Genomic DNA, 21,928 nt, shown 5'->3' on the forward strand with positions numbered 1-21,928 from the left:
TGTGATACAGTAACATAACTTTTATATGTGGTTATCCGTGTTTTATCTACCTGATTTTTCAAAAGGTTGTGCTTTCGATACAGATTTTGTTTTCTAGTCTGTCATATTTCTAGATATTTGTTCTTGTAGGTCCTTTCATTTTCTGCAAGTAGATGCAGTTCTGTGGGACATCACAATTTTATGCACCACTGTGTGGTGGACTTCTTGTATAATGCTTTGTAGAAAGAGAGATTGTATGAGCGTTTTTAATTACAAACTGCTTCTCGTCCAGTTCCTGTTTCTTTAGAGTACTGATGGGGTTTCACCTCAGTGAGAGCTATCCATCTGGTTTAGATTACAGTTTCATTTTTTACTGCAGTGAGCAACCACTTTTTAAAGGTAAACAGAATTAAATTGCCTGATTTAATTAACTTCACAGCTTCCTCATGTGGGAAGGTGCTTTCTGTGTACACAGGGAGAACTGGAGACTTGAGCTGAATGAATTTTAACCCCAGAGCAGCCATTCTGGATTTAAGGATATGATAGATCTGAAAAGTTACTTTTCCTTCTGTTTCAGGAAATCTCTTATAAGTAAAGGGGACTAAATATAAAATAGACTGAGTTAAGGTTAAGAAACTAATTTCAGCATAAATGGGTTCACTGAGATTGAAAAATAAAAGAACATCCTTTCTTTCCTTGAAAGAAGACACACAGAAGACATTTCCCGGAAGAACCAATTGTGTAGCAGGAGATGTTAGTATGCAACAAACAATGTCTGAGTATTCTTTCTCCTGAGATGTTCCTTTTTTATTTTACTTTCCACTCTTGAAAGAAGCACCAACTCCTTTTCTATTAGTGTCTTCTGCTGACAAAAATTGATGTAATAGATCAGAAATCTTCTATTCCTGAAGACATTTTGAAGAAAAACTATTAAAGTGCCTTTTAAAATACGATTAGTAGGTATACGTGCATAGATAGATAGGTCTGTGTTTTGTACAAATGTGTGTAAAAGCCTTGTTCAGTGTATTTCAGTATAGACAAAGAGAAGAAGTGGGTGAAAATGGCACTCGCTTCCTATGATCTAATCTGTTCTAGTGTTGGGTTGATTTGTAGCTGAACTCAGAAATCCGTCTCTCTTCATCCGGGGTCAAAAGATTTTTCTCTTCAAACAGAACCAGTGATTCACTGTATTGCACAGCCATAGCTTGCTACCTCTGATGACCTGGAAATGATTTATCAAGCACTTAAATTAACTTGTCAGCAGATAGTATTTGACTGTAACTGCACGTCTAATTACTGTACATATCATGGCTGAAATGGAAATGGTTCTCTTTAGGCTGATCATATAAAATGACAGTTCATTAGCTTTTGTGATTGTCGCTTACTTGTGGATCTTCATCCGTTTGTTTCATTTGCAGTAAAGTGTTCAAGGTGCCAGCTAAACTCAGATTCTCTGTAGTGCTTTTGGAATGTCTCTCACTAATGTTAACTTTGTTTTTTATTAAGCCGATCTACCATGACAGCCCATTTTAAAACAAAATCTTTCCTTGTCTTTTTTTTCCTGATTATCATTAATATGGACAAAGCATTTTGCCCCAAAATCTTGGAAGTTTCTTCCGTTTCTCCTCCATATGTAAGAATTTCAACAGTTTTACAACTTAAAGAAAAAAAAACAATCTCTAAAAATGCATTTCAGTGGAATGAGCATTTCCAAGCTAAATGTTTGAAGACACTACCTTGCTAGAATAATGCTATTACATGAACTAAAGTAAATGAAAATGAAATTACTAATTAATAAATGTTATAGATAAAATGAATATATAAAATAATCACAACCAGTAAATATATCAATGAAGAAACATATATTATAAATTAATAACTGAATACAAATGTTGTACCGCTAACATGGTGATTAGGGCCTTGAGCTGTAATAAAACCTTTTTACTTGTTTCACTGCTAAGCCTAAAATTAGGACTTTTACTGGTATATTGGCCATTGCTCTGAAATAGTCAGGATTAATTCTCCATTGCATTGATATGTTGGAAGAAAAAAAAAACAACACCGTTTCTAACAAGAATGAGAGAAAAGTATATGAAACTTAGAATATTTTGCTTAGATACGTGTGAAATAGTGCTGGCTTAGGCTGGTGTTTTGAAGAGGACTCTTTTTTTCCTTTTGTCCAGACCTTTTTGTACATATGTCCAAGCATTTTGAAGTTGTATGAGCACTGAATGTATAATGTACATAGCAAATTAATTTCTGAAGTCATATTTGTAGGTGAGTAGAGACTGCCTTGACTTGTCTTCCACCTGTTACTTCTGAATAAAATACTAAAATGTCTTTTTTTAATATGCAGAGATCCAAAGAATTGTAAGTGCTGAGTGTTCCTATGCAAAAAAAAAAAAAAAGCTTTCATGAAAATCTACTTCTAAGGTATCTTTTTTTTTTTTCCTCAAGGATATACAAGAGACACATCATTTCTTGCGATGGTGGTGGATATTGTCCAAGAGTTGAAGCAACAGAATTCAAACCTAGTATATGGTAAGTATGTGAGTTATAATCCTTTCCGTGTCATTGCTGTATGTGCCCATAATTTTCATGTTTTAGGACAAAAATGTCATTCTGATGCTACCCAGCATTTCACAGTCATCTTGTGCTCTAATCTGGCTGAGACTCCAATCAAGTTTCATTACAGCATTACTAAGTGTTGACAGGGTTGGATTTTATCTTTGTGGAATTACGTCTTTCGGTATGTTTCATATGTTATGCCATCCAAAGAAGAGCATTTATCAAGGAGTAACTGTATGAAGTGAAGTTTTGTAAAATCTCAGCTGGCTGTTGCTGTTTGTATTCATAAGCAGAGGCTGGAAGCACTAATGGCTGAAGCCTCTTCCTGATTTCCAAGTCAGTCAAAAGTAGGATAGACTTCCCCATTCTGCCCTGACATGGTTTCTTGCTACATCCCACATGTACCTTACTGTGCCTTATAAGCTTAATAATTTAGCTTAAGCTCCGAGGCATGTTTAACTCTGGTCCCCTCTGCTGAGATTACCTGGGAATACTCGAAGAGTAACAGACCTGTGAGAAAAGATTCCCTGAGTGTTTCAGGACTTATGAACTCAACCAGCATGGGCTTGAATCGAGCAAAGCGTTCACAATAACACAGCAAAGTCAGTGGGGATTTACTGGGATAAGGAACTGGGAATGATCACTGAACCATCTTCAGGTTCAGCAAACCCTATCGTCAGGAATCTAGGATGGTTAACAGGATTTGCAGGGTGCGGTAGTGCATAGTCTGATGGCAGGTTTAGAGTTAACAAAGCACAGTTCTTGTTCTGAAGATGTAGTGGAGAGATCTCCATGAGCTTGATTTTCCTATTTTTTTTAGCCTGCATTAAAACTTGGTGTTAGTAGGTTCACCAGAGTCTTGTGCTAGTAAGTGAAAGCTAAAAACTGTATTGAGATACAAACAGGAAGAAAAATAGAATGGTGTGAGGAAGTGGTCAGGTAGAGAGAAAACAGCAAGGCTTCTAAGATCCTTTATATGGTAGAGAGAAAACAGCAAGGCTTCTAAGATCCTTTATATTAAATAGTGAGATCGTATTGTAAGGAAAATACTTTCAAAATGTAAAACAAATGACACGTTATTTGTAGAAGCTTTTTAAATACTAATTAGACATTTGATACTTGGCAATTTGTTTCTTTTTTTTTATCTTGCCGAAAGCTCTCTTAATGCAAAGAATACTTTTTCAAGTACAAGGCTAGGCTGTTTCTATTCTTGCTTAGAACTGAGTGCACTTAGAATATGCTGTTAATGTTGCTCAAAATTCAGGACACATGCCAAATATGTGTTACTGTTATTTCACTAAATTGGAGATTATGTCCTTTGGCCTGAATTTTGTTTTTGTTTCTTTTTAATATACATCATTTTAATGTGTACAATACAACGTTTTGATGTGTATGTTGGGAACGTATGTTTTTGCACTTGAGTAAAAATAGGACCCCATTTCTAAAACAAGACTTATTCTCTGTTACAGTGTGCGATCCAGTGATGGGAGACAAATGGAATGGAGAAGGCTCCATGGTTAGTACTTACCTGTTTTCTTTGTATAGTGAATATTTGCTGTGTAATTATATATACGTAGAAGTTTATGAGTTTTTAAACCCAAAGACTAAACCATTTTCTTCAAGTGTGGCTTTGGATCCCAGCATCAACTACATTTGTGCTTCCGTTACTGTATTTGCTTGAGTTTAGTATCAGGGAAGAATAATGGCTGCGTAGACCTGGGACTTATTCTTAACTCTCTTTTGAGAGAACAGTTAGACTACATGCCCTGTCCAAAGGAAAATATCCTCCTGCTCCCCTTCCACTTCTGTCTGGAGTTCTCTTATCTTCTGCCAAGATAGCAGATTCAGCTGGTAGCCTTGCTCATGTTCTGTGATTATATTAATTGGCATACCACCTGAACCTAAATGAAGATGACTTGTTTCATGTGAGTTCCAACAGCTGTTAGGCATTGGGCTGTTACAGTGACAGAAAGGTTTTGTGTGCCAGTATCATACCGACTGCATTGTAACAAAGAGACATTTCATTTTTAATGAACACTAGCAGATAGTTTCAGTAAAAGTGCAATGTGGGAAAAGATCAGCAATAATGATATTTTCTATTTTCTTCTGCCTTAGCTGGTCATGCACTATGAATTGCTCTTTGTCCTTGTACTGTTTTACAGTTTACCTGCTCCTAAAAAAAATCACGTGAAATAGTACTTAGTAATAAAGTTGCCGTTGCTTTTATGGTCTCATTCTTTCATTATATGTCTATTGCAATATTTATTGTCCTTGGCTTTTTCTAACAAGGCAGAGATATAGTAGCTGCATACCCATATCTTTTGGGCAGAAGACAAGGTAGATGGAAGAAGATGAGAAAATTTAGCACGCAACTCACTAACTCATTCCTAATGTAAAAAGTAATAAAATCATTATTTAAGAGGTTTTGATTTAGATGTGACCTAGGCTTGCATTCCTGTCTAAAAGCAGAGTCCCAGTGTCATCGTTACTTCCTCAAGACAACATGAGTGAGCTCAGTCCCAAGATGATGGGTATTCTGATAACACCTAATGGTCAATAATATAATGAGGTTTTATCTGTCGCTAATACAACTGGAATGGGAGGCAGACACATGGGCACATCTATGTGTACACCCTGCCCTACATAGCTGATGTGCCTAACAGGGAAAATAAAACATAGGCAAAAGGAAAGATAAATCTTGATTTAGAAAACGGGGTGCTGATGAAGAATAGCTACAAGTAAACAAAAGTTTAATACATATTTTGTTAAATGGAGTTACAACAGGATGCAGGAGGATGAGGTGTGGCCTGCAATTTAGTTCCAGCTCCTAGCTGAACTCCACTGTGTGCCAAAAGAGCTGATACTTTTCAGCTTTCTTCAAAGTCTGAAGGACTTACAGTCTTTTAGGTTCCTGCTGCATCTTAGTGTATGTCACCTGCTAGACACCCAGTATGCTTTTGCTAATAGGCTGTTTATAGCCAAAGAAGATGGGATAGAAGTGGAACAGAGATGCAGACGGGAGGACATTGGCTCTCAGTATGTGAAGTCAGCAAAGTATGTGAGTGGTTTGGTAGATTGGTGTGCAACACAAGTATTTGTATTTTACAATAAGTAATTTACGGTAAGTTAAGTTGTACTGAACAAGTTACAAATCTGATTCCCATTCATGCGTATGAATGTACAGCACACTCTAGAAATGTTGCTCTGAAAAGAGGAGACAACACACAACATGAATGTTGCTTGTTCCTCGAGCCCTGCAATGCGATACAACCAATGTGTTGCAGTGACACAGCAAAGAACCTCTGTACCATTGATACAACAGCAAAGTAGTTCATTTTAGAGAGACTACAAGAAAGAGGGTTTCCCATTTTTTCCTCATACTGCTATGTCATCTTGGTAAGAGGGAACCCCAGGCACCATTTCCTATTTATGCGGTTTACATGTGCTTAGTGATGCTTCCCATCACCTCCCACTGTCACCAGCTGGATGCACAGCCACTTTAATTCCTACTACCTAACAGTGTACCTAACAGTACACTGGGAGCTTTAAGATTACTGAGTGTCAGCATGAATGGTAGGGTATTCCAGGGAAGGAGCATGTCACTCCCATATCTGAAATGACTGATGACATTTGATACTATCATTTCTCCCCTAGTATGTGCCTAAGGATCTCCTCCCAGTCTACAGGGACAAAGTTGTACCCGTTGCTGATATAATTACTCCTAACCAGTTTGAGGCTGAGTAAGTACTCCATTTCTTTTTATAGCCAAGTAAACCCAGAGATAAAAAAACAAGGGAGGCTGACATTCCTTCTTTCATTTGTCTCAGTACAGTGCTGTATGTATGTATATGTTGGGTTTTGGTTTTTAGCTGTTGCTTTAAAGTAGTGCTCTTCAGCAAACCTACTGTTCCATATTGAAACCAGGAAAAAAAAAGGAGTTATTTAAGGAACACCATTACTTCATTTTCTCCAGTCTCTCATTTTTCATGACTGCTTCCAGAGACCTATATATGTAGGATGAGTTGAAAACATACTTCTCTCCTCTCTTGTTCTACCCATTCCTGAGAAAATTTGTATTATATGTCATAATATAAAAACTGAAATAGTTTGACTCAAACTCCTGAATTTGGATGTAGAAATTCCACCATGGCAACATCTCGTATGAGGTAAGAATTTGCCTTATGCCCACCCTGTCTACATAGCCATGACTCTTTGGTCAGGAGATGGTCTGTTATGATACGTTACATGCCCTCCCGCTAAAGGGAGGGAGCAGCTGTGTGGGAGACGGAAAGAAAATGCTTGTGAAGTAATGTTAGTGTACAGAATTTGGGTTAGAACCAATACAATCGTGCTGCACTGTGTATCTGTGCATGTAACTTCTGAAGACGGCAGTCTGGTACAGCAGACTGTGTAGTGAACAAATTGTGTAAGCTTGTATTATGCAGTCCAAGCTTTCATCCTTTCAAAGAGTAAACAAAGCTGTTATTGCCTGGGAAATGTGTGCTACTTCAAGATTTCTGTTTCATTTTCAGATTACTTACAGGGAGGAAGATTTACACAGAAAAAGATGCTTTAGAGGTAAGTAGATAAAGGATAGGATGTGTGAGATCTTATTCTGTAATTCTGCCTGCAATGTTTCCCATTTGTCGTTAACCTTGCAGTCGCTTTAGCCTCTGTCCTTTCTCTCCATCACTCATTAAAACCTTTTGTTGTCAGTGTGCAAAATACATTCTGTTCTCGTGTCAGGCTTCTGAAGAAACTTCCTGAAAGAACTACAAATAAAGACATGGCAGTGGTAATGAGCAGATCACTGTGAGTTTCTGCAGTGTAGGAAGGGAAGCAGTGGCACGCATGCATATCCATACTGCTGACAGTGTGGTGCCTTGTCATTGGTTGAGGTGAAAACCCCGAGTGATTCTGATCGTTACAAATCTGCATAAGTCGCTCCCTCTGCTGTCTGCATGCTAGTCATGCAGCAGCAATGCTGAGTGATAGGACAGCTGTTTCTCATTCTCCCATTGACACAGTTTGCAAGGAAGAGAGCTTACTAGGAAACTCTTTAAGAGGATTGACTGAATACCGATTGACAGTGTCTACTGTTGTTTTGTTTCTTTTTCTGGAAATTGACTCACAGGCCATGAGACCTTCATTACAAAAGTAGTACATAGGTGAGAAAGTGGACTGGGAGTGATGACCCTCAGGTAGCTCCTGGTGAAAGGTGGGCAGATCTGGAGTGCTGGTAGCTGCAGTCGTCATCCCACTGTGATGACAGATAATCTGCGAATATACTGCATTGAGGGGTAAGGATTTACCCTTTTACACAAGCTGAAGGACTTTAAAAAAGCTGCAGAGTATGATGATGAAGGACAAAATAGGAATGTGGTTTTATTTATTTTTTTTTTTAAAGGTCTGAGCTCTTTGTTTTGTTGATAAGTCAAATGCTTTCATAATGGACTGATGTTATTTATTCCAGTTTGATTTTGAACTTCAAAGGAATGCAAAATCTTTAAACAAGCAGCAGCTGCAGAGGCACCCTGGAGAGTAGCTGGGCTCAGTCAGCCCTAATGTTTATTGTTTTTTTCCTCCAGCAACGTCAGCTGACTACCATCTCTTCACAGCAAAAAGCAACTCCAAAGATCTGAGTTCTTTTAATTTCTCCCTCCCACACCAGTTTTATATTACTGCACTGAGATGGATGAGGCTGCTGAATACTACTAGCTGCTAACTGTAACTCATTTCTTCTTTTCCTCATCCTCCCAAGTGGAACCGTGGTCTTGAGAGCTGGCTGAACACCTGTTTGTTTTCGGTTTGCATGTTGCAGCAGCAAATGTTAGTTTCATGTGTGAAACAATTAGAAGTTATCTGCCACTCTCTCCAACTCATGAGAGCTAGTTCTTCTTTATGATCATAGAATCATAGAATGGCTTGGTTTGAAAAGGACCTCAAGGATCATCGAGTCTCAACCCTCCTGCTGAGAGCAGGGTCACCAACCACTAGAGCAGGCTGCCCAGAGCCACGTCCAGCCTGGCCTTGAATGCCTCCAGGAACGGGGCATCCACAACCTCCCTGGGCAACCTGTTCCAGCGCGTCACCACCCTCTGAGTGAAAAACTTCCTAATATCCAACCTAAATCTCCTCTGTCTTAGTTTAAAACCATTCCCCCTTGTCCTGTCACTGTCAACCCATGTAAATAGTTGTACCCCCTCCTGTTTGTACGCTCCCTTCAAGTATTGGAAGTCCACAATGAGGTCTCCCCAGAGCCTGCTCTTCTCCAAGCTAAATAAGTCCAGTTCCTTCAACCATTCTTCATAGGAGAGGTACTCCAGCCCTCTGATCATCTTGTGTCCCTCCTCTGGACTCGTTCCAAGAGCTCTGCGTCTTTCTTGTACTGGAGGCCCCAGGCCTGGATGCAGTACTCTAAATGGGGCCTCACAAAAGCTGAGCAGAGGGGGACAATCACCTCCCTCTCTGTGCTGGCCACCCCTTTTTTAATGCAGCCCAGAACATAGTTGGCCTTTTGGGCTCCCAGCACACACTGCTGGCTCACGTCTAGCTTCTTGTCCACTAGGACCCCCAAGTTCTTCTCCACAGGGCTGCTCTCAAGGATTTCTTCCCCTAATCTACATAAATACATTGGATTGCCCTGGCCCAAGTGCAGCACCTTGCACTTGGCCTTATTGAACCTCATTAGGTTCACATGGGCCCACTTGTCCAGCCTGTCCAGGTCCCTCTGGATGGCTTCCCTTCCCTCCAGTGTATCGACTGCACCGCTCAGCTTGGTGTCATCTGCAAACTTACTGAGGGTACACTCGATGCCATCATCTGTGTCATTGAAGTTGAAGAGCACCGGTCCCAAGACCGACCCTTGGGGGACACCACTTGTCACCGGCTTCCACCCAGACATAGAACCGTTGGCTGCACCCAGCCAACCAGTTCTTAATCCACCAAACAGTCCATCTTTCAAATCCATACCTCTCCAATTTAGAGAGAAGGATGTGGTGAGGGACCATGTCAAAGGCTTTGCAGAAATCCAGGTAGATGCAAGTGTTCAGCAAGACCAGTGGTGACAGTAAAGTTTTTTAACAAAAAATTAAGTATAGCCTAATTTTAATGTAGAAGAGGCTGAGTCCTACAACCAGAAATAGATTAGATCCTTGTTAAATCGTGGATGAGAAGTGAAATTGAGTTTAATGTTATTCACAAGCTGATTGTGTCAGCATATGTCGGCGAGCTCAGTGCTTCTTTAAAACCCAGCTAATGTCTGTGCGAAGAGTTGTGACAGCTGAAGAAACTCAGAGGCTGATTAGACAAAAAAAAAAGCAATAGAGAATTTCTTAAAAGCATATATAAATCCTTATCATTCAACTGTTCATGAGTCATAGCTAGCCTGAGAGGGTTTTTGGTTAAACACTTCTGGGAGAATTAATATTTTATGTATTTTATGCTAAACTCATTTCTGAAGTTGTTCTTTCTTCTGTGAAATCAAAATCAGTTTTGAAGCAACCAGTTGTGGTGTCAGAAGTAGAGCATTAATGATTTTAAGTGAGGAACATATTGAGAGAAATACATCTGGAAAGGTACATAATTTACTTGTGAGCATTTTGGATTTGTAACAGAATGGGAAAGGAAGGTAGAGATAGACACAGTTGTGCCTCCAGCTTAGGTCTTTAAGTCTTTGTTTTTGCTAACTCCTAAAGATATAACTAAACAATACTTCCTGGCCTGGATTTCTTACCTTTCTAGCACGTGTTTTAAGATAGCAGCTCAGACGCATCTCTCTCTGTACTTGCTCTCTTCTTCTTTTGATAGTATGATCTGGAAACATGATGCAGGCAAAAAGTTTTGATCATAGCTGAAACAGTATGTTTTTTTCAGAAGAGCATCCAAAGGTAATGGAGAGATGCTTGGATATTTTAACAAGTCTGTGCATTAAATATGAATGATTCCCCTATTTCAAATTAATCCCACTAATTCAAGTGAATTATTTGAGTAAAAACCATTCATTCTCTTTACAAAAGATGCCAAAATAAGGTGCTTGTGGGAAAATTGCTCTGGATGATGCAACGTTTAATCAACATGCATTGCAGCCACTGATCTCTGCTTCTTTGCACATGGAAAGGTAATGGATATGCTCCATGCCATGGGACCAGAGACTGTGGTGATCACAAGCTCAGATCTACAGGCGCAGCTAGGAAACGACTACCTGATTGCTTTGGGAAGCTACAGAAAAAGTAAGTTGCAAACTGCTTCGTTAGTATGTTTGTGCTCTCTCTCTCTCTCTCTTTTTTTTTTTAAGCTAGTTCTATACTTTCAGTCACTTTGTGAGGAAATTATTTCATCGTGTCTGTCTGTAGTGCAGGGAGCTTAATTCCCTAAGTGAACTCCTCCTTCTACAGTAATACCAGCGAGCAGCAAGAACAGGGCTGCTTGATGAGGGAAGACAAGCTGGGAGCTTGGGGGTGAATATAGCATGTCTGTATAAGGTGAGCAGAACAGAACGGTGATGGCAGACAAGTCCCATTGACAGACCAGCGATCCTCAAAGAGAGGTGAGACAGTTTGGGTCAGAGATTGGTCTGCAAAATCCAGTCAGCAAGTAAGGACAGCAGGACTGGATGCAGGTACACGTACCATATAGCTCAGGCAAGGATGCTTATTCCTGAGCTTCTGTGCAGCTGCTGGACCAGTGGGCAGAAGGTACGTGGGTGAGTGTTCTATGTGAGGGTGATCAATGCTGTTGAAACCCATAATAGTGGTCCTGACAGGCAGTAATGATATGAAAGAAAACTTTTGGATTGCGTAGTGGCTTTTATGAAAAGTTTCACTGTTTTGTTAACAGATTGTTCTTCCCTGATAGTTGTAAAACACCCTTCTGCTTCTTTCTATCCCCTTCTGTACCATCACAAAGATTCACTGTTTGTTTGGATTGTTGCAGGATGTTTCTACATGAGGAGGACATAGTTACTGAGGTGGTAGTTAATCTTGGTTTTTTGTTCATCTGTGTGATCTCAGTCTAGGTGCCACATTCTGGACTGAGAAACAAACAAACAAAAAATTGCTATTTCATCTAGACTCCACTAAGAACCACTTGATGTTTGTTAGGACTTAGTACACGCCACTCTTGAGTCAGTCATACAATTCCATATAACAGTATGGCACATGGATCAGATGTTCTCGACTGATGTGTATAGCTGTTCCTACTCTAGAGGTTCTCTAGATTCTGCTTGGGTGTGTTCCGTCTAGGATTCAGCCAATTCCCTTGCTCAGCAGCTGAGCAAATTGCTGCTGGAATCTAAATGAAAAATTTTAGCATCCAATTCCTCCATGAAAGTAAAAGTGCTAGCTACCTTTTCTCACTTAAGTGAGGTTTGTGCAGTACATAAGTTGTAAATGCTATCCTACTCAGCAAAGTTTTGGGTCTTAACTGAAGAAGAACTGGAACAAAGTTTACAGTACTCCTTTGCATCTTTACATTCCAAACAACAAAGGAATTCAAATCTGATTATCATTTTTAAATTATAGTAAGTGCTGTTGTATTAATTGTTGAGTCTGTTACTTAACTGTCTGTCTGTGTTGCAGCTAATGCAGATGGTACCAAGATAACTCAGAGAATTCGAGTGGAATCTCCTAAAGTGGATGCTGTCTTTGTTGGAACAGGAGACTTGTTTGCTGCTATGCTTTTGGCATGGACGCATAAACATCCAAACAATTTGAAGGTATGGAAGAGGTTTTTCACCTGTCTGTAAATTCAGATTTTGTCTCTTTTTAAATTAGTTTTAATCTATTATATTATTTAAGGACTCCCATCTGATTAGAAATTTTTTCTCATGTTAGAGCAAAAAAACCAGAATGTCCCTTTTCCTACAAGATTTTAGCTTTTACAACTTTGCATGGTCACATTTCAGTTATATGTATTTTGCAATTTTGTCAAATAAGATGCTCTGTCTCTAGAGAGAGATTTTCATGTACATTTGTAAATGTATTTTATCCTCACTTCCTAATAAGAATTGAAAACCATTTATCTATTCTGCTTCTTTCTCTTTTGCATGTAGAGTCCTTGATACAGGTGCATGGTTTCTAATACTTGTCTGGGGAGAGCTAAGAGAATCTAAAACTTCTTTTCCAAACTACTTTACCTTATTGTCACCTTGTTTGTGTCTTGCCAGTTGTGTTTGCCTAAATAGTAGTATTACTAAATATTAAACTGAGCAGCGGAAGTTTTACTACAACCTAAATATGTTATGATAATGTGCAGGTGGCATGTGAAAAGACTGTGTCAGCCATGCAGCATGTTCTGCAGAGGACCATTAAGAGTGCAAAAGGTAATTCATTCAAACCTTGTTCCCTTGCTCTGTCTGGATTTGCATCAGAAGAAAAATTTAGGGAGCTTTCTGGGTTTCCTGACACAGAAAGGTAGCTTTCAATGTAGAAGCACCCAGAGAATGTAGAGAATGAGAGCGAGGTAGTCTTGTCAGTGTTATGTTCTTTCCTGGGTTCTCCAACCCTGTTTTTGACAACACCAACCTGAAGGTGTCACTGTTCAGCTTATATTGGAGCTACAGTATGCTGACAGTGCTCGACTGCTTTGCAAAGCAGTGGTGGAGGAACTCGAGGAAATGCTGAGTATGACGTGCAGTGGAGATTCTGCGTTAAATACAGCTCACTCTACCTTTTAGTGCATGCACTTGGTATTGAGAAACATTTATCAACCAGTAATAAATAGTCTGTTTGCTATGTTGGCCACGTGTAAAATGACTTTTTTTCAGCTTCTTTTACCTTTGAGTTCCCATGTCTATCAACTTTTAAGGAGATCCAGATGGGAACAGTGGGTTCCCAAAGCATGTTATTTGTGCCTTTCTAATTGACAGCAGAGCTGTGTTCTTTTCTGGAGAGAGGTGCTGCAGAGCTGAGGTGCTGAGAAAATACAGAGCTGATCTGCATGTTTTATTTCAGAAGCCTTTAGCAGGGGTAGTAAGGGAAGTGGGAGGAGAGAGAAAAACTATAATGGGGTATCAGACATTGCAACTTGTTTACTTTTAAACTGCTGTTTTTATTGACCTTCTGATGTTGTCTTTTTAGCACAAGCTGGAGAAGGAAACAAACCAAACTCAGCCAATCTGGAACTGAGAATGGTCCAAAGCAAAAAGGACATAGAAAACCCAGAGATCATAGTGAAAGCTACTGTGTTATAAAGGCTGTATGTCTCCAATAACGCACAATGTATCGATGTCCTCATTTCTTTCCTTTAAATTGTAATATTTGCCTTAGATCTGTGACAGAAACCTGACTTTCATGAAATAGTGCCCAGCATAGGCAGATATTCACTCTCAATCATATGTGCTGGCCTTGCTCGGTTTTAAAAACAAAACAGAGTCGGTATGCATTAAAGCATATTACCAGGTATCAAAATGGCTGTCAAATTCACTTAATGTGTGTAATTACCCAGGGCAAGAGAGTACAATGTTCCTGCCTTGCCAAAGACTTCAGATGTGAATTTGAATTTGTGACTGACTGGGAAATATATTTCAAGATGGCATCTAGTGCCAATGGAGCTGGCTACATGCTCCCTTTTCCTGGAGAGATATGGTTACCTACTCTGGTATTCCGTATCTCAGCTGCTACGAAACTAAGCAGGGTTAAAACTACACACATAGTTCTGGATGTGTGTAGAAGTACTTTGAAGATGTTTGGCATTTAAGTACTCTGAAGTGACCTTGAGGTGTCTGTCATTAACATTACTGATAACTGCTCCCGTTTCTTGTCTTATGAACAACTGCACGTTTTCAGTTTTTGCAGGTACTGGCTGCTAATTTCTAATGCCCACAGGTGCCCTCATGTTTTTCTTCCAAAACTCTGCTCCAGAAACACTTCCATTAGTAACAATATATTTATTCAGTAGCGCTGTCTGCACGTTTGTAGATTTACCTCTGAGGCCAGGCTTGATGCTTTCTTTGTTTTTTTTAACTAAGGACAAATGTTACTTAAGGACAAAAGAGAAAGCAGCTCCTACTCTAAAGGCTGACACCAATTGTTTTTTTCTTCATGGATGTATTTACACTGTGTAGAGCACTTCCACTTAGCAATAGTGAGCGCTATTGGCAGCTTGTCAACGGAGCAGTGTGGTAATAATAATACATGCGGCTTAGGAAATTGCATAAGTTTACCAAATTCAGGGCAACATACAAAATTTGTTCATAATGTAAATCTCTGCAACTTCCTACTCTGAGTAGAGGTCACAGAAATGTGTTATTATTTATCTCCTTAACATTTTTGATTTCAAAATTAGGCTTCATTAGCCTTCAGAATGGAATTCTTACTGATTTCAGTGTCCTGTGTATCACAGCCACATGTTATGCCAGTAGGGAGATAGGCTGACAAGTACTGACCACTCATAATTCCTGTTGATTTCTGTATGGGACTGAAGATCTTGCTTCTCCCAGGAGGAGATCTAGTGTGTTTTTAAATCCAAATTCAGTTGATATTTTTTCCTTAGATGGTAGAGGCAGATAAAAATTTCACTTCTGCTTGAAGCAGATTTCTTCACGAAGCAAATTTGCATTAGAGGAAGGGGCAGCTCTGAGCTTTTCTTGGTGGTGTGACTGTGCTCAGGAAACTCACTGGTTGTCTCCCAGATACTTTTCCTGCCCATTCCTCATCACAGCTGCTTAAGCGAGTGTCACTCGCGTAACTTGGGAGTCCCCAGCAGAGCTGGTCTGGGGATTGCTTTTGCCACTGTGGACTTCATTTATCCCACCATTTTGTAGATTTTCTGCCATTGTAAAAGTTGATTAGTTTCACTTAGTAGAAGAGTAATGTATTTTTAAAGTTACTTTTAAGTGAAGAGATTTTTTTTTAGTAGAGTAAGATTTCATAATTAATGTACTTCTGAAATCCCTCATTTTCAGTATCTCTGAAGCAAATGAAATTTAAGAGATGAACACACTTTGCAATGAATTTAAGAGGCAAAGTCCAGGTTTTTATTCTCTACGACTAATACTTCTATTTTCTCTCATATGTTTGACATTAACTAAAAAAAAGAGGTGAGAATTTTAAGAAAAAAAGAAAACACCCAGAAATGAACTACAAAATGTGACTCCGCTGCCATGGGTTATAGTAACCACTGCCATCGAATAACTTTCTAGCAATAATAATTTTGGTGATTCGAGCCGTCACTAAAATTAGCAGTCAGTAACAGAGATGAATTCATGGCAGATATCCAGCACGTAGAAAGACATGAACTGTCTTACCAGTGTGTATTAGTGTGATGGGAAGGAGTGAAAAAGATGGAGCCATGCTCTTCTCAGTGGTGTCTGGTGGGAAGGTGAGAGGCTGTGGGCATACAGGAAATTCTACTGAAACATTAAAAAAAAAAAAAAGTGAATGTGAATGAACACTGGAGCAAGTTTTCCAGAAAGGTTGTAGAGTCACTGTCCTTGAGAGATATTCAAATATTGAGATTCTGAAGCTCTTCACATCAGGGGATCCGCAGTAGAGAAAAGCTCCGAATTGACCTTTTTTCTTCTTCTTTTTTTTTTTTTTAAGTATTGTTAACTATGCATTGTCAAAATTTGCTGTCATAGAAACCCGATCTGTTTTAAGTCTGTACTGCAGAAAAGCCCTTTCAGAAAGGATGAGATAGCACAATTGTTTTTGGCAGTAAAAAAGTAGACTTTCAGAGGGGAATGGAGAGAAAGGCAGGTCTTTATTTCTCCGAAATAAGAAGCTTGGAATTTAGGAAACATAAAGGTACCTTACAGAGAAGGTTTTATCTGTTAACCACAATCAACCTTGATCTTACCATAAGAGAGAACGGGTGTTTGCTGAAGCAGCTTTTACCTGTCAGATGTGGTCTCTCCCTACTGCTTCAAAGAATGAAGAATTGCTCCAGAATTCTCCAGAATTGCTTTCTTAGAATCTGTGGCATAGCCGTACTGTACAAGGGATAGACACAGTAAGGGGAGCTTCAGGGAAAAAGAGGGGAAAAAAAAAAAAAAAAAAGGTAATGTTACTAATGAGCTCAATTTGCAAAAGTTCATGTTTTGTACTAGGTGGGCCCTGTAACAGTTGGCTGCTTGCTGCTTCTGCTGGAGTTCCTGGGAGCTGCTCATGTAGTACCTCTTTTAAACTCCCACCTCCCTGATCTAAATTAGGTCAGGCTTATATATTCTGGGAAGAATTGTGCTTAGTGTCTCTTGCCTGGAACAAACATCAACAATCATCTGTAAATATATTCTGTAGCTGTCATTTTGAAGTCACAGCGGGCAAACAGGTATTTTTGAATGTCAAGGTATACATATGTAATACTTAGATGCATTTTTATTGTTTCAGAGTTATAAAGCACTTTTTCATGATGTCTGCAGAACAAAATTCAAAGTCTCAGTGCATTCATGTCCAACTTTTATTCCTGCCTCTCCTCCCACAGATAACACCTGTAAAGAGTACAAGTTCTTACTGTCTGGGTGCTACTCAAAAATATCTCAGTATTAGACAGCTGCCCACTACTTCCAGAATTGGTGGAAACTCATCAGAGTTGTCTGACCCACTCGCAGTTGCCTAGGTAAAGAAAAACGGTTAACCTAAACCAGGTTAGGTCCTAAATGATTACCGAAGAAAAAGCACTTCAGCACAGAAAGTGGAGCGTGTAACTAATGAGAAATCTTTCATGGCTGTCCTAACAGCACAAAAGGTGGCTGTAGTCCACTAGTCCAGGGCCCCTGCTCAGCCTTGAGGCTGGTGGGGGACGCCAGCTTCACTGCCGTGCGTACTCCCTGCTTTATGTGTGGAGGGCACATATATGTGTGAAGTTAGCAGTGAGGAACACATATTAATACTGAAGTGCATGTCCTCATGCGAATGGTGAGCAGTTTGTGTTTGAGTCCAGTTGACTTCCCCACCATTCTTCACTTACTTGGAAGTGATTTGTTTTGGATCCTTTTTTCTGGGTTGATCTGTTCAGTGTATGTGCTCAGCCATTTTGATTACTGCACTCACTTGTGGACCCATTGTACAGGAAAGACCAAAACTCGTTTACAAATGATCTACTCATTTCTGACCCTGGATATAGTTACTACATACTTAAAATTTCCTTTTACCTCTTTGTGAGACACATGCGTAAAGACATTGTGCTAGAATCAATACTATTCACACTCGATATAAACATTTAAGGAATCTGCAATATGAAATTGTTAACTTTTAATGTTTGTTTGCTAATTTATATTGAAAAATCTTTAATCAATGTGCTATACAAAATAATCGGAGGACCAAGGTTTCCAGCTACTCATACTGCCTTTTTGAGTGTCTTACTGTATCTTGATTGGATGGTATTCTTTCATTGTCTGAGATTGTTCTGGTGATTGTATTGATATATTTTATTTTAAACTATGTGGCAAGGAAGATTGTAATAAAAGCATCTACATTTAATATACTGTACACACAAATTGTTAGATCCTATTTTTGAATATGTTAATCATTTCAGAATTAAATCAAGAACAGTTTGATAGTCTTGCTGAATAAGTGGATGTAATTAAAGGTTTAATTAGATATATCCTGGTATAGGGAATGGATAGTTAATGAAAGAAGGTACCTTTGTGCTCCACAGTCCTCTCGTTGCAAGGAAGTAGGTCTCTAGAGGAGAATAACATCCTCATCTCTTAGATTTTTTCCTGAGAAGTTTCATGGGAAGACAACTGCTGACACCTGCGGTGCTGCTCTTGTATGCCTTGTACTTGCATGTGTAGGACCTCCCCATGATGTGCTCCTTATTTCTGCAAAGAAGGTGAGAAGAGAGGCTTGAAGTAAGGATCACAATTCATTGTCAGGTCTGTTTCTTGTGTAGCGCTTAGCTGAACACCCCTTCATGCAGAGTAATTTTTATCTTACTGCACAGAGCGTACAAGACTATACAGTGGGAAACAACTGATTCTGCATGTCAGAACAAGTGCTTCTGTCTGCTCTCTACATTGTATATTCTGTGCCATTTTGCAGGAGAGGAGAGTGGGTATCCAGTTCAAGGAGAGCACTGGTTATTAGAGAAGATTCTTACGCTGGCTGGACAAGTTAGGCTTATATCACAGACGGCCACTTCTCCTGACTGTCTTTGCCCACTAGAAGTTGAGACATGAGTGTTACAAATTTTGGTCGGTGAATCCAAAGTATTTCTCCATAAACTGAAAGAACAACCCATTCTTTTATATCACAATTCATCCTTGATGAGGCATTCAGCTATTACAGTGAACGAGAGAAATGACTGAGAGAATAGCTGTCCTTTTTGAAAGATGTGCTTTTGATGATTGAAAGCCTGCTGCTGAGCAGTTTTGTAGCTTGCTGGCATTCTAAAACATATCAATTAAACACATGTAAAACGTGGAAAGTAAGCTTTAATATATACAATAACAAGCCTGAAAATAGCTCTGCTCTTCTAAGTAAGTGAGTAGAACGGAATTTATGCCTGTGTGCAGACTGAAGATAAATCCACAAGGTTCAGTTAGAAACTTGGAGTGATCCCTAAACTGCCGGGAAGGGCGCTGAATGCAGGATGCCAGGTAGCTGCTGTGTGAGTACACGTCTTTTTAGGAGAGCCCAAGCCAGTTTTCACATTTTCCAGGAAGGAGAAGGATGTGGCTTAGTTTTCAGCCTGGGAATGCTCCTGTCAGCTTTACCGAGACCAGTACCAGGTGACAGCCCCAAAACCACCAGCCACCCGTGAGGTGCTTGCTGCTCCAGTAACAGCAGATCTTGAGGCAAATGGGATGCTCCGAAGTATGTTCCTAAATAAGCATTCCCGAGTTAGTGCCTCGACAATGCAAATAATAGTAATAAATACACCTTTTGCAGAGTAGTGAATAAGGCAGCACATTATTAAGACAGAGAATACCAGCAATATGAGAAGGCTGAGCCATATGTTACCACTGAAATCATGTGTACTCCTTACCTATTGCCCTTGTGGTTGCATTGCTATTTAGAAAAATCAGTGTGTAGAAGAGTGTAATACATGTATTCTGTGTGTACGTGTGTGCGTGTATGTTGAGGCTTTATTTGCGATGTGGTGGGGGTGGGAAACAAAATTTGGGGGCTGGCTGTGCAGGCCTTCAGGATGTATGCAGAAAGTCTTAAAGAATTATATTTTTATAGATTGTGATGGAGCTTTGGGTCCCAGCCACACCTAGGCTTTTCTTCCAGAAAAGTAGAACGGTATGGAAATAGAGTCAGGTGGCTGTAATAAAGTAGGGACAGTACAACCCCACCAGCCCTGGACAAACTGAAATAACTTAAATAAAAGATGCCTTTTTAAGTAATATTTTTTTAGTGCTGAATTGTTAAATAAATATTTATGAGCAAACTTTCTATGTACTTAAAGTTTGTGTGGTGCTTTGTACTGACTAGGTGGACCTGTTCTATGTTTACACATCTCAATGATTGTCTTTGAGACGTATGTAGTAACTCAATGAATTTTATGCCGGAGAAACAACGAAGTTCTGTGTAATAGCAAATAATTTAATTTCTAATGAAATTGTAGGCTTTTGTAGTGTTTGTGTGTTTTCTGGTTGCCCGTTATGAGTTGTATTCTTTCTGCAGTAAGGCTTGTACGCTTGATTGTAGAGAGAGGCAATAGGATGGTAGACACCATTGTATAAAAAGAAAACCCTAAATATTGCTACCTTATCCATGATAAGATCAGGTAAGTGGTGACATAAGCCCAGAATTTAGATTTTGCAGTGGAATAAAATACCAAATACATCTGGAGCAGGATAAAAATAGGTGAGGGATCGTTTATTGAACAATCCAATTTAATGGAGTAGAGTGGGGGGACATTGGTCCTTAATAGCACTGTGTAAGCAAACAAGCCCAGAGATTGGATCAGCACTGGCTGGCCAAACAAACTTCATTGTTTGTGCTGAATGAGTGCAACAGAGAGATGAGTGGGCTAAGTGGGAGAAAATTTTTTTTTTTTTCCTCCAGTCTGTCAGTTGTGGTACTGTGAAGAATTTAAAGAGAGTGATCTGAATTTAAATTCAATACATACATTGGCTTTCAGAAGAGTTGAGTTACCGACAAAATCCCATTCAGTCACAATGCAAGCTGTTGGCATGTTTGAAAACAAGAATGTTATTTTTTTTAAATCTCGCTGTAGTCTTTTATTTTTTCTTATGGCTGGGAGACTGGGGCTCAAGCCCTTCAATCTTGGTTTCTTTCTTTCTTTTTTTCGCTTGTTGTTTGGTCTTTTGGGGATTTTATAGGAAGCCTGAAAGGGTCTGCGACATAAATCAGTTTGCAGGGCGAGGCCCTCTGCTGCATGCTGTGCTCCTACCACAATAGCTGGTGATCTGGAGACATCATGAGCATTGTTCACTATGTCTCTTTTTTTAGAAACAAGGCAGCTTCCATGCCACACTCCTGGATAAATCATTCCTGCAAAAAAGTAGGGGAGAATTTGTGCTCTTTTCTGTAAAGATTTTCTGAGTTCTAGATGTGTTAGAGGTACTGCTTCTGCTTTGCTGAATTAGTAAAAAAAAAACAAAAACCAAAAACAAAAACACAAAAACGTATCACTTGAGTGAATAATGTATTGGTGGGAGAGAGACTTGGGAAAGGAGCAGACATGTTTCGCATGCTTGGCTGTGCTGTGATTTCCTCCCCTGGGGATCTGTGGGTGCGTGGTGGCTGTGGTGGTGGCAGAGTGCACCTCCCCTGAGGAAACACAGAGGAGTGGCCCTGAGTGAGTGAGTGAGTGAGGAGGGCTCTGTGAGGTTGTCCCTTCCTAAATGCAGTACCAAAACTTTGATTTAGCACAACTCTGTTCACTTTGAAGTTAAAGGATACGATGAGCAGCACACTACTGTCCTAGCTCTGGTGTATGACAGCAGGATGCTCATTCTCTCCCTTCTAAGAGCCTTGTTTTGCCATGAGGTTTCCCTAGACTTCTCTCCATGAACTGCAGAGGAAAGAGAAACTATGAGTGAGTTGTTTGGATGATTTAGCCTAGTTTCTCGTGCTCTGGAAAAGTACAGAATTATCAGCTTCTGTGGTAGATTTCTCTTACCCAGCTCAACTACACCACCCTAACCTTCTTTGTCCATCACTTGTGCTGGCTCTGGTCCTTGCCTGACCCTGCAGTGAGTGCAGTGGGGGCACTAAACCAGGGGGGAACTCATCTGTCCAAAAACCCTGAAGTTTTCAGCTCCTTATCTCCCTGAACATTCTCATCCAGGGAACAGATGAGTGTGCTGCTAAAAGGGAGGAGTTGGGAAAATGTAGCTGGCCAAGAGATTGGGAGCTTGGGATTGCTGCTTTTCCTGGCAGTGAAAGGCAGGACAAGCAGAGCCTAATTGCAGAGCTGCGCTTTTAGCGGTAATGAAAACAATCCTGGTGAGCTGAGTACTTGA

General features: G+C 39.7%; 1 protein-coding gene across 2 annotated transcripts in view; it reads left to right on the forward strand.

The window, feature by feature from the left end:
* Window positions 1–21,109, forward strand: part of PDXK (pyridoxal kinase) — a 46,530-nt gene extending 25,421 nt beyond the window's left edge. The window contains exons 4-11 of one of the 2 annotated variants that reach the window (XM_021406916.1): window positions 2,437–2,520; window positions 4,017–4,063; window positions 6,202–6,287; window positions 7,080–7,125; window positions 10,667–10,778; window positions 12,126–12,262; window positions 12,802–12,868; window positions 13,626–13,738. In XM_021406916.1, the coding sequence (XP_021262591.1) occupies window positions 2,437–2,520; window positions 4,017–4,063; window positions 6,202–6,287; window positions 7,080–7,125; window positions 10,667–10,778; window positions 12,126–12,262; window positions 12,802–12,868; window positions 13,626–13,738 (692 nt within the window). Of the gene's footprint in view, window positions 1–2,436; window positions 2,521–4,016; window positions 4,064–6,201; window positions 6,288–7,079; window positions 7,126–10,666; window positions 10,779–12,125; window positions 12,263–12,801; window positions 12,869–13,625 lie in introns of both variants that reach the window. The other variant, XM_021406905.1, reaches the window with a different exon arrangement.

Source organism: Numida meleagris, chromosome 1 (genome assembly GCF_002078875.1).
Source record: "Numida meleagris isolate 19003 breed g44 Domestic line chromosome 1, NumMel1.0, whole genome shotgun sequence".
Lineage (NCBI taxonomy): Eukaryota > Metazoa > Chordata > Aves > Galliformes > Numididae > Numida > Numida meleagris.